Here is a 16,971-nt window from a genome sequence, read left to right on the forward strand (position 1 = left end):
ATAAAATGAATTTTTTCAACTAATCATAAAGATATTGGAACTTTATACTTTTTATTTGGTATTTGATCAGGTATAATTGGATCTTCACTTAGAATTCTAATTCGTTTAGAATTAAGTCAAATTAATTCTATTATTAACAATAATCAATTATATAATGTAATTGTTACAATTCATGCTTTTATTATAATTTTTTTTATAACTATACCAATTGTAATTGGTGGATTTGGAAATTGATTAATTCCTATAATAATAGGATGTCCTGATATATCATTTCCTCGCTTAAATAATATTAGATTTTGATTATTACCTCCTTCATTAATAATAATAATTTGCAGTTTCTTAATTAATAATGGAACAGGAACAGGATGAACTATTTATCCACCTTTATCAAATAATATTGCACATAATAACATTTCAGTTGATTTAACTATTTTTTCTTTACACCTAGCAGGAATTTCATCAATTTTAGGAGCAATTAATTTTATTTGTACAATTCTTAATATAATACCTAATAACATAAAATTAAATCAAATTCCACTTTTCCCTTGATCAATTTTAATTACAGCTATCTTATTAATTTTATCTTTACCAGTTTTAGCTGGTGCTATTACAATATTATTAACTGATCGAAACTTAAATACATCATTTTTTGATCCAGCAGGAGGAGGAGATCCTATTTTATACCAACATTTATTTTGATTCTTTGGACATCCTGAAGTTTATATTTTAATTTTACCTGGATTTGGACTAATCTCACATATTATTAGTCAAGAAAGAAATAAAAATGAAACATTCGGAAATATTAGAATAATTTACGCTATATTAACTATTGGATTATTAGGATTTATTGTTTGAGCACATCATATATTTACAATTGGAATAGATGTTGATACACGAGCATATTTCACATCAGCAACTATAATTATTGCTATTCCTACAGGAATTAAAATTTTTAGATGATTAGCTACTATTTATGGATCTAAAATTAATTTTTCACCTTCAACAATTTGATCTTTAGGTTTTATTTTCTTATTTACAATCGGTGGGTTAACAGGTGTAATTCTTGCAAATTCATCTATTGATATTATTCTTCATGATACTTATTATGTAGTAGCTCATTTTCACTATGTTCTATCAATAGGAATTGTATTTGCAATTATTGCTAGATTAATTCATTGATTCCCTATCTTTACAGGATTTTCAATAAATAACTTTATTTTAAAAATTCAATTTATTTTAATATTTATTGGAGTAAATTTAACTTTCTTTCCCCAACACTTTTTAGGTTTAAACGGTATACCTCGACGATATACAGATTATCCAAATAATTTTTTATTATGAAATATAATTTCATCAATTGGATCAATAATCTCAACATTCAGAATCATTATTTTAATTTATTCTATCTGAAATAGAATTTTTTTAAAAAAAACAACAATTTTTAAATTAAATTTAAGAAACTCTATTGAATGAATTCACAATTTACCTCCTTTAGAACATTCATATTCAGAATTACCTTTAATTATTAATTTCTAATATGGCAGAAATTATATGCAATGAACTTAAAATTCATTTATAAAGAATAATCTTTTTTTAGAAATCATAACTTGATTAAAACTAAGATTTCAAAATAGAAATTCACCATTAATAGAACAATTAATTTTCTTTCATGATCATACAATCTTTATTATTATTATAATTATATCAACAATTACATATATAATATTATTTATTATAAATAATAAATTTATTAATATTAAAATTTCAGAAAATCAAATAATTGAATTTATTTGAACAACAACTCCTCCAATTATTTTAATTTTTATTGCTATACCTTCATTACATTTACTATATTTAATAGATGAAATTAAATGCCCTATTTTAACAATTAAAATTTTTGGTCATCAATGATTTTGATCTTATGAATATTCAGACTTTTCAAATATTGAATTTGAATCTTACATAATAAATGATCTAAATAAAGAAAATTTTCGTTTAATTGAAGTAGATAACAAAACTATTATTCCATTTAAATTTAATATTCGATTATTAATTTCATCAGATGATGTTATTCATTCTTGAACTATTCCAAGATTAGCAATTAAAATTGATGCTATTCCAGGACGTATAAATCAAATTAATCTTTTTATAAACCGTCCTGGAATATACTTTGGTCAATGCTCAGAAATTTGTGGAATTAATCACAGATTTATACCAATTCAAATTGAATCAATTAATTTAAATAAATTTATTTATTGAATTAAAAATTTTTAACTCATTAGATGACTGAAAAGCAAAGTAATGATCTCTTAAATCAAAATATAGTAAATTAGCAATTACTTCTAATGAAAGAGATTAGTTAAAATTATAACATTAATTTGTCAAATTAAAATTATTTATTTATATCGCTTAATTCCTCAAATAGCACCAATTAATTGATTAATTTTATTTATATTTTTTTTCTCAATATTTTATCTAATTATAAATTTATTATATTTTAATTTTATTAAAAATATCAAAATAAAAATCATAAAAATAAACAATACAAAAAATTATAATAAATTTATTTAATATTTTTGATCCTTCAACAACAATTTTTAATTTAGAACTAAATTGAATTAGAACTCTATTAATTATTTTAATAATACCAAATTTTTTATGAATTATACCAAACCGATTAAACTGAATTTTATTTAAAATATTTAATATATTAAATAATGAAATATTAATATTATATAAAATAAAAAAAACTAAATCTCCTGCATTTTTATTTATTGCACTTTTTATATTTATTTTACTTAATAACTTTTTCAGATTATTTCCTTATATTTTTTCATCATCAAGACATATAATTTTTTCTACTACTCTAGCTTTACCATTTTGATTATTTTATATCATTTATTCAACATGTAAAAATACAAAAAATATAATTGCACATTTAATTCCACTTAATACACCAATTTATTTAGCTCCATTAATAACAATTATTGAAACAATAAGAATTATTATCCGACCTTTATCATTATCAATTCGACTAACTGCAAATCTTATTGCAGGTCATTTACTTATAACACTATTAAATTTTAATTCATTAATAATTATTATTATAATTATTCAAATATTCATAATAACTTTTGAATTATGTGTAGCATTAATTCAAAGTTATGTATTCTCAATTCTTTCATCTTTATACTCTAGAGAATAATGATAAAAATTAATCAACCTTATTTTATTTTAAATTTAAGTCCATGACCTATTTTAATAGCTTTAAATACTTTTAATTTAATAATTTCAAATATTATAATTATAAACTTTAAATTTAATATAATATCATTAATAAATATATTTATAATTATTAGTATTTCAATTTTATGATGACGAGATGTTATTCGTGAAAGAACATTTCAAGGTAACCATAATTTTTATATTATAAACTTAATTAAATTCAGAATAATTTTATTTATTATCTCTGAAATATTTCTATTTATTTCATTTTTCTGAAATTTTCTACATAATTCATTAGCACCATCAATTGAATTAGGATTAAATTGACCTCCAAAAAATATTAATTTTTTTAATCCATTATTAATTCCTTTATTAAATACTATTATTTTATTAACATCAAGATTCACTGTAACATTAACTCATCTTTATTTATTAAATAATTCAAAAAAAAAAACAATTATTTTTATAAATTTAACAATTATTTTAAGTATCTACTTTTTAATACTTCAAATATTAGAATATAATCAAGCAACATTTACATTCTCAGATTCAATTTTTGGATCATCATTTTATATAGCAACAGGATTTCATGGATTACACGTAATCATTGGAACAATCTTCCTAATAATCAACTTATTACGAATAATAAAACTACACTTTTCATTTATTCATCATATTAGATTTGAATTAGCTGCATGATATTGACATTTCATTGATATTATTTGATTATTTTTATATATAACTTTTTATTGATGAAATAATTAATTTTATTAATATAAATAGTATATTTGATTTCCAATCAAAAAGTTTAAATTTTAAATAAAATAATGATATTAAATTTAATTTCAATATTAATAATAATTATTATTTTAATAATTTTATTCTTAATTATAATCTTAATTAATATAAAAATAAAATTTAATTATAATAAATCAGCACCATTTGAATGTGGATTTGATCCATTTAATAAATCACGAATTCCTTTCTCTTTAAATTTTTATTTAATTGCAATTATTTTTTTAATTTTTGATATTGAAATTTCAATTATTTTACCAATAATTATAAATTTTAAAATTTCCAATATATTTTATTTCAATATTATATTCATAATTTTTTTTATTTTTATAATTACTACTATTTTTTATGAATGAAAATTTGGATCACTAAATTGAAAAATCTAAGGATAATAGTTAAAATATATAACATTTAATTTGCTTTTAAAAATTATTAAATAATTTATCTTAAATAAGAAGTAAAATTTTACATATTAATTTCGACTTAATAATAGATCATTAAAATCCTTATTTAATTAATTGAAACCAAAAAGAGGTTTATTACTGTTAATAATAATATTGAAATTAAATTCCAATTAAAAAGATTTTAAAAAAAAGAAGCTGCTAACTATCTTTTAAAGCATTTTAAATGTTTAATCTTTTATTTATTAGTTTAATTTAAAACATTATATTTTCAATATAAAAATAAAAATTTTTTATAAATAATTTTTTTAAAAAAAATATTTTAATTAACTAAAAAAACAAACAAAAATTTTAAAAAAAAAATATGCAAAGGTAGCTACCTTACACAAAATTTTAAAAAAAAATAAATCAAAAATTAACCTTTATTAAAAATAACAAAAATTATCATATTTAGAATTTTAACTTTATTAAAAAATTAACACCAAAAATAAAAATTTTTTATAAATAATTTTTTTAAAAAAAATATTTTAATTAACTAAAAAAACAAACAAAAATTTTAAAAAAAAAATATGCAAAGGTAGCTACCTTACACAAAATTTTAAAAAAAAATAAATCAAAAATTAACCTTTATTAAAAATAACAAAAATTATCATATTTAGAATTTTAACTTTATTAAAAAATTAACACCAAAAATAAAAATTTTTTATAAATAATTTTTTTAAAAAAAATATTTTAATTAACTAAAAAAACAAACAAAAATTTTAAAAAAAAAATATGCAAAGGTAGCTACCTTACACAAAATTTTAAAAAAAAATAAATCAAAAATTAACCTTTATTAAAAATAACAAAAATTATCATATTTAGAATTTTAACTTTATTAAAAAATTAACACCAAAAATAAAAATTTTTTATAAATAATTTYTTTAAAAAAAATATTTTAATTAACTAAAAAAACAAACAAAATTTTAAAAAAAAAATATGCAAAGGTAGCTACCTTACACAAAATTTTAAAAAAAAATAAATCAAAAATTAACCTTTATTAAAAATAACAAAAATTATCATATTTAGAATTTTAACTTTATTAAAAATTAACACCAAAAATAAAAATTTTTTATAAATAATTTYTTTAAAAAAAATATTTTAATTAACTAAAAAAACAAACAAAATTTTAAAAAAAAAATATGCAAAGGTAGCTACCTTACACAAAATTTTAAAAAAAAATAAATCAAAAATTAACCTTTATTAAAAATAACAAAAATTATCATATTTAGAATTTTAACTTTATTAAAAATTAACACCAAAAATAAAAATTTTTTATAAATAATTTTTTTAAAAAAAATATTTTAATTAACTAAAAAAACAAACAAAAATTTTAAAAAAAAAAATATGCAAAGGTAGCTACCTTACACAAAATTTTAAAAAAAAATAAATCAAAAATTAACCTTTATTAAAAATAACAAAAATTATCATATTTAGAATTTTAACTTTATTAAAAAATTAACACCAAAAATAAAAATTTTTTATAAATAATTTTTTTAAAAAAAATATTTTAATTAACTAAAAAAACAAACAAAAATTTTAAAAAAAAAATATGCAAAGGTAGCTACCTTACACAAAATTTTAAAAAAAAATAAATCAAAAATTAACCTTTATTAAAAATAACAAAAATTATCATATTTAGAATTTTAACTTTATTAAAAAATTAATACCAAAAATAAAAATTTTTTATAAATAATTTTTTTAAAAAAAATATTTTAATTAACTAAAAAAACAAACAAAAATTTTAAAAAATATTTAAAAAAAATAATTTTACCTTTATATCTTCAATATAATGCTCTTTATTAAGCTATTTAAATTTAATAATTAAATAATAAAATAATTAAAAATCATAAAAAAAATAATAAAATATAAACTTTATAACTATTTAAAAAAATATTCTGTCTAAACCCAATTATTTTTTTTAAAAAAAAAATTAAACCTCTATTAAAATTATATTCAATTCAACCAATTTCAAAAACCTTTAAAGTAAAAAATCCAAAAGAAAGAAAATTATTTAAAAAAAAATTTACCTTAAAAAACAATAAATTTCATATTAATCCAAAAAAAAAAATATTAAATAAAGAAATTATATAACTTATAGAAAACAAAAAATTATTAAGCTCAAAAAAAAATCAAATTCTAAAAAATAAAATTAATACTCTTAAAATTTTAAATTTAAATTCTAATAAAATCAAATCAAATTTATAAAATATTAATCATATAAAAAAAGAACCAAAAAACAATATAATAAAACTAATAAATATTATACTAATAATTAAGATTTTTCTTTCAAATTTAATAATTATTAAATAATTAAATATAGAAAAATTTATTATTAATAAATAATAAATTACACGAATTGAATAAAAAAAAGTTAATAAAAAAGAAAATAAAAAAAAAAAAAAAAAAAAAAAATTTAAATTTATTATTAAAAAATATTCAAAAATTAAATCCTTAGAATAAAAACTACAAAAAAAAGGAAAACCACATAATGATATTAAAGTAAATATGAAAATTAAACCACAAAAAGGTAAATAATCAATTAATCCCCCTATTTTACGAATATCTTGATTATTATTTATATTAAGAATTAAAATTCCAGATCTTAAAAATATTATAGATTTAAATAAAGCATGTATTAATAAATAAAAAAAACATATATCAATTTTACCTAAACATAAAATTATAAATATAAATCTTATCTGACTTAAAGTAGAAAAAGCAATAATTTTTTTTAAATCAAATTCAAAAATTGCATTTAAACCAGATATTAATATAGTTAAACAAGAAATAACTATTAAATAATTTAAAAAAGAAAAAGTTAAAAAAATTTCATTAAAACGAATTATTAGATAAATACCAGCAGTTACCAAAGTAGAAGAATGAACTAAAGAAGAAACAGGAGTAGGAGCTGCTATAGCTAAAGGTAATCAAGAAGAAAAAGGAATTTGAGCTCTTTTAGTTAAAGAAGCAATTATAATTATTAAACTAATAAAAAATAAATAATTTAAATTTATATAATAATTAATTAAAATAAAATTTCAAGAACCAAAATTTAATATTCAAATTATTGATATAATAATAAATAAATCACCTAAACGATTTAAAATAACAGTAACCAATCCTGAACTATAAGATTTTTTATTTTGATAAAAAATAACTAAACAAAAAGAAACTATTCCTAAACCATCTCAACCTAATAAAATTCTAATTAAATTAGGACTAATAATTAAAAAAACCATAAATATAATAAAAAAATTTATTAATAATAAAAATCGACTCTTATTATAATCATAATTTATATATTCTATTCTATATAATAAAATTATTGAAGAAATTAAAAAAACAAAAGAAATAAATATTAAAGATATTCAATCTAATAAAATAACATATAAAACTATACAAGAATTAAAAAAAAAAAATATATATTCAATAAAATAAAATTTATCAAAATAAATTAACAATAATCCTAAAATAAAAAAAATAATAAAGGATATAAAAAAAAAAAAAAAAAAAAAAAAAAAAAAATTAAATTTAATTATTTAAATATAATATATAATCTTTAATTCCACAAATTAATATTTTAATTAAACTATTTAAATAACAAAATAATTCTATAATTAAAAAAATTAAATTTAAAGGCAATCAATGTATAAATAATAATAAATATTCTGTCAAATTAATATAAACTAAATAATTCATATTAAAAAATAATTTACCATATTGAGTATATAAATATAAATAAAGACTATATAAAAATATTAAAATCATAATTAATAAATAAAAAATATAAAAATAATCTAATCAAATTATTAAACTAATTAATAAAAATAATTCACCAAATAAATTCAAAGAAGGAGGAAAAGATATATTAGAAGAACATAATAAAAATCATCAAAATGACAAAAAAGGATAAATATTAATTAAACCTTTATTTAAAAACATTCTACGACTTTTAAAACGTAAATAACAAATATTTCTCAAACAAAATAATCCAGAAGAACATAAACCATGACCAAATATTAAAATTAAAGAACCAAAATAACCTCAATTATTTAAAGTTAAAAATCCAATAATAACTAAACCTATATGAACAACAGAAGAATAAGCAATTAAAATTTTTAAATCTCTTTGAAAAAAACAAACTAATCTTAAAATAAATATACCTAATAAACATAATGAAATTAATAAATAATTAAATATAATATTAACCTTAAAAACTAATATCAAAATATGATAAATACCAAAACCACCTAATTTTAATATAATACCAGCCAAAATTATTGAACCACAAATAGGAGCTTCAACATGAGCTTTAGGTAATCAAATATGAAACATAAACAAAGGTATTTTAACTAAAAAAATTATTATTAAAAATAAATAAAAATAAAAATTTAAATTATTTAAATAATCAAAATAATATATAAATATAAATTTAAAATTATTTAAACTTAATAAACAAAAAAAAAAAGGTAAAGAAAAAAAAATCATATAAACAAATAAATAAAATCCAGCTTTAAAACGTTCATATTGATAACCTCATCCATAAATTAAAATAATTACAGGAATTAAATTAATTTCATAAAAAATATAAAATAAAAGAAAATTATTTCTAAAAAAGCAAAAATAAAAAATAATAATAAAAATAAATATCAACAAATTAAAATAATTTAAATAATTATTTTTAAAATTAAGTCTAGAAATATATACTAATCTAATAATTCAAATACCTAATATAAATATTAAATAAGAAAATATATCTATACCAAATAAATATCTAATATTTAAAAAATAATTGAATATTGGAATCTTAAAATATATAAAAAAAAAAAAAAAAAAAAAAAAATTCTGGGCTAATCATCATCTTTTAATCTTCAAGCTAAAAAAAATCATACTAAAAATAATTAATATTAAAATTATTAACATTGTAAAACTATTAATGATTTTATATAATCATTTCCATATATACGAACTATTAAAATCAAAATTGTTAAACCTAATACTCTTTCACTAATACAAAAAATAAAAAAAACTAATAATAAAATATATTGCTTAATAAATATTATTAAATTTATTAAAAATAATAAAGATAAAATTAATAATAAATATTCTAATCCCAAAAGTATTATTAATAAATGATTAAAATTAAAAATATAAAATAAAACTCCAGAAAATAACATAAATATTACAACTAAAATAAATAAATTTATCATTTTAATAGTTTAAAAAAAACATTGATATTGTAAATCAAAATTATAAAATTATTTAAAATAAATCAGTATAAATATAAACATATTATCATTAATCTCCAAAATTAATATTTTAATTAAAATATATACTGAATTTTAAAAATTATTATATTAACTAATTTAATTATAGCAATTATTTTAACAATAATAAAATCACCTATTAGATCAAATTTAATTATTTTAATTCAAACAATAACATTAACTATAATAATTAATTTAATTAATAAAACAGCATGAATTTCATTTATAATTTTTATTCTATATATTGGAGGATTAATAATTATTTTCTTATATATTTCAAGAATTGCTTTTAATGAACTAAATATTAATAAAAATTACAAAAACATAATTTATAAAATTATTTTTATATCTTTAATATTATATTATTTTAAAATATATTTTAATATAGAAAATATAAATTATGAAAATAAATTTTTATTTGAAGATAATTTTTATTTATTAAATATATTTATAATACCTAATAATATTCTAATTTATATAATTATATTTATTCTTTTTTTTATATTAATTTTAATTATTTGAATATTAAAAATTAATAAAGGACCAATTCGACAAAAAAATAATTAATGAAAAAAAATATAATAAAAATATTATCACCAATATTAAATTTACCAACACCTGCTAGTATTAGTTTTATATGAAATTTTGGGTCTTTATTAATAATTTGTTTAATTAATCAAATTTTAACAGGATTATTTTTAGCTTTTCACTATAAAACAGATATTAACTTAGCTTTTCAAAGTATTATTAATATAAATCGAAATATCAATTTTGGATGACTAATTCGATCATTCCATGCTAATGGAGCATCAATATTTTTTATTATAATTTATATTCATATTAGACGAGGAATTTATATAAATTCATTTAATTTTAAAATAACATGAATTATTGGAGTATTATTATTATTATTAACAATAATAACAGCTTTTGTAGGATATGTACTACCTTGAGGACAAATATCATTTTGAGGTGCTACAGTTATTACAAATCTTCTTTCAGCAATTCCATATCTAGGAAATTCAATTGTTATTTGAATTTGAGGAGGATTTTCAATTAATAATGCTACATTAACACGATTTTTCTCAATTCATTTTATTTTACCTTTTATTATTATCTTATTTACTTTTATTCATCTTTTTTTTTTACATTTAACAGGTTCTAATAACCCATTAGGTATTAATAGAAACTTTGATAAAATTACATTTTCACCTTATTTTTTAATTAAAGATTTAATTGGATTAATTATATTTATATGAATATTTTTTATTTTAACTTTAATTTTTCCTTATTTATTAAATGATCATAATAATTTTATTATAGCAAACTCAATAATTACACCTAATCATATTCAACCAGAATGATATTTTTTATTCTCATATTCAATTCTACGAGCAATTCCTAACAAATTAGGAGGAGTAATTGCCTTAATACTTTCAATTTTAATTTTATTAATTTTACCTATATTAAATAATAAAAACTTCCTAAGAAACAAATTTTATCCAATAAATAAAATTTTATTTTGAATTTTTATTATAACATTTATAATATTAACTTGAATTGGAATACAACCAGTTGAATATCCTTTTATTTTTACAAGCCAAATTTTTACAACAATTTACTTTTCATATTTTTTTATTAATTTTTATATTATAAAAATATGAGATAAATTAATAATTTAACAAAAATTAGTTAATTAATTTATTTAAAATATTTATTTTGAAAATAAAAAATAGAATTAAGTTCTATTAACTTAATACTAAAATTAATGATATAAATTAAATAATTTAATAGAAAAATTAAATACAAATAAAAATAAAGATAAAGGTAAAATTAATTTTCAAATTAAATATATTAATTTATCATAACGAAAACGTGGTAAAAATCCACGTAATCAAATAACTAAAAATATAAACATTAAAATAAAAATATTTAAATAAAATTTATTCATTAATAAACCAAAAAATATTTCACATAATAATATTCCTATAAATATAATTCTTATATATTCAGATATAAAAATAAAAATAAAAGATAAACTTCTAAATTCAATATTAAACCCAGAAACTAATTCTGATTCACCTTCAGAAAAATCAAAAGGAGAACGATTTATTTCTGCTAAAAATCTAATTAATAATAAAATAAATATTAAAAAAAGAAAAAAAAAAAATTTAGAATTTATTTGATAAATATAAAAATCATTCAAATTAAATCTATTAATTAAAAATATTAAATTTATAATAATAATTATTATTCTAACTTCATAAGAAATTATCTGAGAAATAAAACGAATTATACCTAAAACTGAATAATTAGAATTAGATGATCATCTAATTATTAAAAAAATATAAACTATTAAACTTGAACAACAAAATATATAAATTAAACCAAAACCTATAATATAATTTATACCAATATAAGGATAAATAAATCAAAAAACAACAGAAATTAATAAACCTAATATAGGTGAAAATATAAAAATAAAAAAATTTATATTTCTAGGATAATTAACTTCTTTAAAAAATAATTTTAAACCATCACCTATAGGTTGAAAAATACCTCTTAATAAAAATTTATTAGGACCTTTACGTAATTGAATATAACCTAAAACTTTACGTTCTAATAAAGTAAAAAAAGCTACTCTCATAAAAACTATTAAGAATAAAATTAAAAAATTAATAATTATAATAAATATAAAAATTACTATCTATAATATAAATTATATAATTAAATTCTAAATTTAACACAATTATCTGCCAAAATAGTTAAATTAATATAATTCATTTAATAAAAATTTAATTTAATTATTTAATCCTTTCGTACTAAAATAAATTATTTTTTAAAAGATAGAAACCAACCTGGCTTACACCGGTTTGAACTCAAATCATGTAAGAATTTAAAGGTCGAACAGACCTAATACTTAAAATTTTGCACCTAAGATTAATCTTAATTCAACATCGAGGTCGCAAACTAATTTTTAAATTTGAACTTAAAAAATTAATTACGCTGTTATCCCTAAAGTAACTTTTTCCTTTAATTAAAAATTTTAATTCAACTATTCACTAAATAATGTAAAATTTTAAAAAAAGTTTAATAATTTTTTTATCACCCCAATAAAATAAATAATAAAATTAAAATATTTATTAATCCAAAAAAATTAAAATTACTATTTATAAAGTTTTATAGGGTCTTATCGTCCCTTTAAATAATTTAAGCTTTTTTACTTAAAAATAAAATTTTAATTATATAAATAATAAAGTTTATTTCTCATCAAATCTTTCATACAAGTCCTCAATTAAAAGACTAATTATTATGCTACCTTTGCACAGTCAAAATACTGCAGCTATTTAATAAATCATTGAGCAGATCCTATATTAAATTAAACTTAATACAATGTTTTTGTTAAACAGATGAAAATAATTTTTGCCGAATTCATAATTTATAAATATACATTATACTAATTTAATCATTATTACTAAAAATTAAATATTAATTAATAAAATTTAATAAAAAAATAAATAAAATTATAATAAATTAAAACTAAACAAATAATAAATTTTTACAAACTTAAAATAAAAATTTCTATTCCTATAAATTATTAAAATAAATAAATTATTATATAAAAATTTCAAGCTTATCCCTAAAATAATTTAAATTTAAAATATTAATATATAAAATCAAAATAACTTTTAAAATTTTAAATTAAATTTAAATCTTAAATAACTAAATATAATATAACGAATTAAATTTCAAAACCAATATTATTTTATAAATATTTATAACACAATAAATTAATAATAAAATTAACTCTATAAATTTTGAGAATTTAAAAAAAAATTAAAAATTTTAATTAACCCTGATACAAAAGGTACTAAAAATATTCTTTTTCAAATTTAAATAATTCTTTTACAATACTATTAAACTATAAATCTAAAAATTAATTTTTACTAAATACTAAAACTTAAAATAAATAAATTACTTTTATAAAAAATCAATAAAAAATAAATATATTAATAAATTTAATTTAAATAAAGTTTAACAACATCTTATCATTGTAAATGACATACTTAAATTTAGATATTTATTTATATTAAATATCTTTCTAAATACACTTTCCAGTACACTTACTTTGTTACGACTTGTCTTATTTTTAATAAGAATGACGGGCAATATGTACATATTTTAGATCTTTTTTCATATTAATTAAATAAATAAATTTACTATTAAATCCAATTTCATTTTAATTTTCATTTAAAATCCAAAAATAAAATTTAATGTAACCCATTATATACTTATTTATTAACCACATCTTGACTTAACATAAATTATAATAATAAATAAAGAAAATAAATTTTTAAATATATTCATGACAGCGATATATGAATTATTTAAAATAAGTAAAATTAATCGTGGATTATCAATTAAAAAACAGGTTCCTCTAATAAGACTAAAATACCGCCAAATTTTTTAAATTTAAAGAACATAACTATTAATTTTTTAGTAAATTAATTTAAATTTTTATAATAGGGTATCTAATCCTAGTTTTAAATAAAATTTAATAGAATAAAATAATTATAATAATAATTCTTAATTAAATTTTACTTTATTAAAAAAAATTAAATTATAAATTATACTTAATACTAATAACCAAACAATTTTATTTGTATATTATGTTTAACCGCAACTGCTGGCACATATTTAGTTTATACTTAAATTAATAATTAAATCTAAATCTCTTTAATATTTAATATTTAATACTGAGAATTATTAAAACCCTTTAAGAATTAATTAACAATCAAAAAATTTCATGTATTTTCTTAATTAAATAAAATTTTATAATAAAATAAATTATATTTATATATAAAATAATAATAATATGGTTTAATATAATTAAAATATATAATTTTAATTAATTAAATAATTAATATAATAATAAAATTAGTAATATAAACTTTAAATTAAATAATAAAAATTAAATTAATAAACATTAATAATAAAAAATTAAAATTTATAAAATAAAATTTATACTTATTTAAATAATTTAATATAGATATTTATATATAAATTAATTAAAAATTCAACTTTTCTAATAATTTTTAATAATAAGCATTTCTAACAAAATAAATTAAAATTTATAAAATAAAATTTATACTTATTTAAATAATTTAATATAGATATTTATATATAAATTAATTAAAAATTCAACTTTTCTAATAATTTTTAATAATAAGCATTTCTAACAAAATAAATTAAAATTTATAAAATAAAATTTATACTTATTTAAATAATTTAATATAGATATTTATATATAAATTAATTAAAAATTCAACTTTTTTAATAATTTTTAATAATAAGCATTTCTAACAAAATAAATTAAAATTTATAAAATAAAATTTATACTTATTTAAATAATTTAATATAGATATTTATATATAAATTAATTAAAATTCAACTTTTCTTTCTAAACCTTATATATATATATACAATTTATATATGTATATATTCATATAAGGATTTATATACATATATATATATATATATAATAAATGTATAGATAATATTACTATATAAGGATTTATATATATATATATATATATATACAATATATAAGCTATATAGATGTATATATATATTATATATATATACTATATATATATGAAGTCTATATATGTATACTACTATATATATTAATAAATCCTCTATATACTCTTTCTTCTTTCTTTTTTTTTTAAAGGAGGGCTACGCCCCCCTTTTTAGACAACTACAAACGTCATGCCTCACTAAAACATATTTTTTTTAAAAATTTACTGATATTTTTTCCAATCTACATCTAAACCAGTAAACATTTTTTTATTAAACAATATTTTTAAAAATAAAATGCCTGAAAAAGGGTTACTTTGATAGAGTAAATCATGTATTATATATACTTTTATTATACTTTAAGAAACTATCTAATCCATAAATTTCAAAAATTTATATGCACAAACACTTAAGTATATATTATATAGAAAAATAAGCTAAAAAAGCTTTTGGATTCATACTTCAAATATAGAATAAAATTCTTTTTTCTGATAAATTTAAATTTAACAAAAATTATATTTTTTACTTTACTAATATTTAGAACTTTAATATCAATTTCAGCATCAAATTGATTATCAATATGAATAGGATTAGAATTAAATTTATTTTCAATTATTCCAATTTTAAATTTTAAATCATCAATTTATTCAATTGAAGCCACAATAAAATATTTTCTTATTCAAGCTTTTGCTTCAATTTTATTATTAATTTTTTTAATTAATAAAAACTTATTGTTTATTAACAATGATAATATATTAATTATAATATCACTATTAATAAAATTAAGATTAATACCATTTCATTTATGATTACCTTCTATAATAGAAGGATTAAATTGAATATCATGTTTATTAATAATAACTTGACAAAAAATTACACCTTTAATTATAATTTCTTATTTAAATGTTAATAAAAATATAATATTTTTAATTGTATTAATCTCAATAAATTCAATTTTTGGTTTAAATCAAAATTCAATACGTAAAATTTTAGCTATATCTTCAATCAATAACACAACATGAATATTATTTGCAATTTTAATAAATGAAAATTTATGAATCAACTACTTTTTAATTTATTCAATATTAAATTTTTTAATTATTAAAATACTTAATAATTATAATATTAATTATATTAATCAAATAAAACTTTTTAATCTAAATTTTTATTTTAAATTAAATTTATTAATATTAATTTTTTCAATTATAGGTTTACCTCCTATATTAGGATTTTTAATAAAATGAATACTTATTAAAAATTTAATATATAATAATATATATATTATTATAATAATATTAATTATATTAACAATCTTAAATTTACTTTTTTATATTAAAATAACTTACTTTATATTATTCAATTTTAATTTATTTAATAAATGATATTTACATATTAAAAAAAATAACTATAATTTCATTATAATAATAAATTTTTTTAGATTATTTTTTAGATACTTATTTATTTATTAAGGTTTTAAGTTAAATCAAAACTATTAATCTTCAAAATTAAAAATATTATTTTATAAACCTTAATTAAATAATTAATACCTTTAAATTTGCAATTTAATATCATATAATTTGAATATAAGATTTATTGATAAAAAGATTATTTAATCTATATATAAATTTACAATTTACAACCTATTATCAGCCATTTTATCT

General features: G+C 15.3%; 13 protein-coding genes and 25 non-coding genes across 38 annotated transcripts, besides 2 other annotated features; 23 read left to right on the plus strand and 15 right to left on the minus strand. All coding sequences in view use genetic code 5, as the record gives it.

The window, feature by feature from the left end:
- On the plus strand, positions 1-1,531 carry COX1 (cytochrome c oxidase subunit I). Its single transcript has one exon. A coding segment is annotated over exon 1 (1,531 nt).
- KEG88_t01 lies at positions 1,532-1,599 on the plus strand. The gene has a single exon. It is a non-coding gene; the product is annotated as a tRNA-Leu (tRNA).
- A 3-nt stretch (positions 1,600-1,602) lies between these two features.
- COX2 (cytochrome c oxidase subunit II) lies at positions 1,603-2,274 on the plus strand. The gene has a single exon. The coding sequence runs from the start codon at positions 1,603-1,605 to the stop codon at positions 2,272-2,274; it is 672 nt and encodes a 223-aa protein (YP_002323932.1).
- Positions 2,275-2,276: 2 nt separating this feature from the next.
- On the plus strand, positions 2,277-2,349 carry KEG88_t02. Its single transcript has one exon. It is a non-coding gene; the product is annotated as a tRNA-Lys (tRNA).
- KEG88_t03 lies at positions 2,350-2,412 on the plus strand. The gene has a single exon. It is a non-coding gene; the product is annotated as a tRNA-Asp (tRNA).
- Positions 2,413-2,421: 9 nt separating this feature from the next.
- Positions 2,422-2,571, plus strand: ATP8 (ATP synthase F0 subunit 8). The gene has a single exon. It carries the CDS (start codon positions 2,422-2,424, stop codon positions 2,569-2,571), a length of 150 nt encoding a protein of 49 aa, YP_002323933.1.
- On the plus strand, positions 2,558-3,205 carry ATP6 (ATP synthase F0 subunit 6). Its single transcript has one exon. The coding sequence runs from the start codon at positions 2,558-2,560 to the stop codon at positions 3,203-3,205; it is 648 nt and encodes a 215-aa protein (YP_002323934.1).
- COX3 (cytochrome c oxidase subunit III) lies at positions 3,205-3,990 on the plus strand. The gene has a single exon. The coding sequence runs from the start codon at positions 3,205-3,207 to the stop codon at positions 3,988-3,990; it is 786 nt and encodes a 261-aa protein (YP_002323935.1).
- KEG88_t04 lies at positions 3,990-4,052 on the plus strand. The gene has a single exon. It is a non-coding gene; the product is annotated as a tRNA-Gly (tRNA).
- Positions 4,050-4,406, plus strand: ND3 (NADH dehydrogenase subunit 3). Its single transcript has one exon. It carries the CDS (start codon positions 4,050-4,052, stop codon positions 4,404-4,406), a length of 357 nt encoding a protein of 118 aa, YP_002323936.1.
- Positions 4,406-4,469, plus strand: KEG88_t05. Its single transcript has one exon. It is a non-coding gene; the product is annotated as a tRNA-Ala (tRNA).
- On the plus strand, positions 4,468-4,534 carry KEG88_t06. Its single transcript has one exon. It is a non-coding gene; the product is annotated as a tRNA-Arg (tRNA).
- On the plus strand, positions 4,535-4,599 carry KEG88_t07. Its single transcript has one exon. It is a non-coding gene; the product is annotated as a tRNA-Asn (tRNA).
- A 61-nt stretch (positions 4,600-4,660) lies between these two features.
- On the plus strand, positions 4,661-4,724 carry KEG88_t08. Its single transcript has one exon. It is a non-coding gene; the product is annotated as a tRNA-Glu (tRNA).
- Positions 4,700-6,212: a tandem repeat.
- On the minus strand, positions 6,213-6,277 carry KEG88_t09. The gene has a single exon. It is a non-coding gene; the product is annotated as a tRNA-Phe (tRNA).
- On the minus strand, positions 6,278-7,948 carry ND5 (NADH dehydrogenase subunit 5). Its single transcript has one exon. It carries the CDS (start codon positions 7,946-7,948, stop codon positions 6,278-6,280), a length of 1,671 nt encoding a protein of 556 aa, YP_002323937.1.
- Positions 7,949-7,999: 51 nt separating this feature from the next.
- Positions 8,000-8,062, minus strand: KEG88_t10. Its single transcript has one exon. It is a non-coding gene; the product is annotated as a tRNA-His (tRNA).
- Positions 8,063-9,371, minus strand: ND4 (NADH dehydrogenase subunit 4). Its single transcript has one exon. A coding segment is annotated over exon 1 (1,309 nt).
- An 8-nt stretch (positions 9,372-9,379) lies between these two features.
- Positions 9,380-9,670, minus strand: ND4L (NADH dehydrogenase subunit 4L). The gene has a single exon. The coding sequence runs from the start codon at positions 9,668-9,670 to the stop codon at positions 9,380-9,382; it is 291 nt and encodes a 96-aa protein (YP_002323939.1).
- A 1-nt stretch (position 9,671) lies between these two features.
- On the plus strand, positions 9,672-9,733 carry KEG88_t11. The gene has a single exon. It is a non-coding gene; the product is annotated as a tRNA-Thr (tRNA).
- Positions 9,734-9,735: 2 nt separating this feature from the next.
- On the minus strand, positions 9,736-9,801 carry KEG88_t12. The gene has a single exon. It is a non-coding gene; the product is annotated as a tRNA-Pro (tRNA).
- Position 9,802: 1 nt separating this feature from the next.
- ND6 (NADH dehydrogenase subunit 6) lies at positions 9,803-10,297 on the plus strand. Its single transcript has one exon. It carries the CDS (start codon positions 9,803-9,805, stop codon positions 10,295-10,297), a length of 495 nt encoding a protein of 164 aa, YP_002323940.1.
- On the plus strand, positions 10,297-11,412 carry CYTB (cytochrome b). The gene has a single exon. It carries the CDS (start codon positions 10,297-10,299, stop codon positions 11,410-11,412), a length of 1,116 nt encoding a protein of 371 aa, YP_002323941.1.
- An 8-nt stretch (positions 11,413-11,420) lies between these two features.
- Positions 11,421-11,485, plus strand: KEG88_t13. Its single transcript has one exon. It is a non-coding gene; the product is annotated as a tRNA-Ser (tRNA).
- A 10-nt stretch (positions 11,486-11,495) lies between these two features.
- On the minus strand, positions 11,496-12,431 carry ND1 (NADH dehydrogenase subunit 1). The gene has a single exon. The coding sequence runs from the start codon at positions 12,429-12,431 to the stop codon at positions 11,496-11,498; it is 936 nt and encodes a 311-aa protein (YP_002323942.1).
- A 1-nt stretch (position 12,432) lies between these two features.
- Positions 12,433-12,497, minus strand: KEG88_t14. The gene has a single exon. It is a non-coding gene; the product is annotated as a tRNA-Leu (tRNA).
- Positions 12,498-13,756, minus strand: KEG88_r02. Its single transcript has one exon. It is a non-coding gene; the product is annotated as a l-rRNA (ribosomal RNA).
- On the minus strand, positions 13,755-13,818 carry KEG88_t15. Its single transcript has one exon. It is a non-coding gene; the product is annotated as a tRNA-Val (tRNA).
- A 10-nt stretch (positions 13,819-13,828) lies between these two features.
- Positions 13,829-14,595, minus strand: KEG88_r01. Its single transcript has one exon. It is a non-coding gene; the product is annotated as a s-rRNA (ribosomal RNA).
- A 91-nt stretch (positions 14,596-14,686) lies between these two features.
- Positions 14,687-14,776, minus strand: KEG88_t16. The gene has a single exon. It is a non-coding gene; the product is annotated as a tRNA-Met (tRNA).
- Positions 14,729-15,189: a tandem repeat.
- Positions 15,190-15,601: 412 nt separating this feature from the next.
- On the plus strand, positions 15,602-15,665 carry KEG88_t17. The gene has a single exon. It is a non-coding gene; the product is annotated as a tRNA-Ile (tRNA).
- On the minus strand, positions 15,663-15,728 carry KEG88_t18. Its single transcript has one exon. It is a non-coding gene; the product is annotated as a tRNA-Gln (tRNA).
- An 8-nt stretch (positions 15,729-15,736) lies between these two features.
- On the plus strand, positions 15,737-15,801 carry KEG88_t19. The gene has a single exon. It is a non-coding gene; the product is annotated as a tRNA-Met (tRNA).
- On the plus strand, positions 15,802-16,779 carry ND2 (NADH dehydrogenase subunit 2). The gene has a single exon. It carries the CDS (start codon positions 15,802-15,804, stop codon positions 16,777-16,779), a length of 978 nt encoding a protein of 325 aa, YP_002323943.1.
- On the plus strand, positions 16,778-16,841 carry KEG88_t20. Its single transcript has one exon. It is a non-coding gene; the product is annotated as a tRNA-Trp (tRNA).
- On the plus strand, positions 16,779-16,842 carry KEG88_t21. Its single transcript has one exon. It is a non-coding gene; the product is annotated as a tRNA-Ser (tRNA).
- On the minus strand, positions 16,835-16,902 carry KEG88_t22. Its single transcript has one exon. It is a non-coding gene; the product is annotated as a tRNA-Cys (tRNA).
- Positions 16,903-16,905: 3 nt separating this feature from the next.
- KEG88_t23 lies at positions 16,906-16,971 on the minus strand. Its single transcript has one exon. It is a non-coding gene; the product is annotated as a tRNA-Tyr (tRNA).

Source organism: Acyrthosiphon pisum, mitochondrion (assembly GCF_005508785.2).
Source record: "Acyrthosiphon pisum mitochondrion, complete genome".
NCBI lineage: Eukaryota > Metazoa > Arthropoda > Insecta > Hemiptera > Aphididae > Acyrthosiphon > Acyrthosiphon pisum.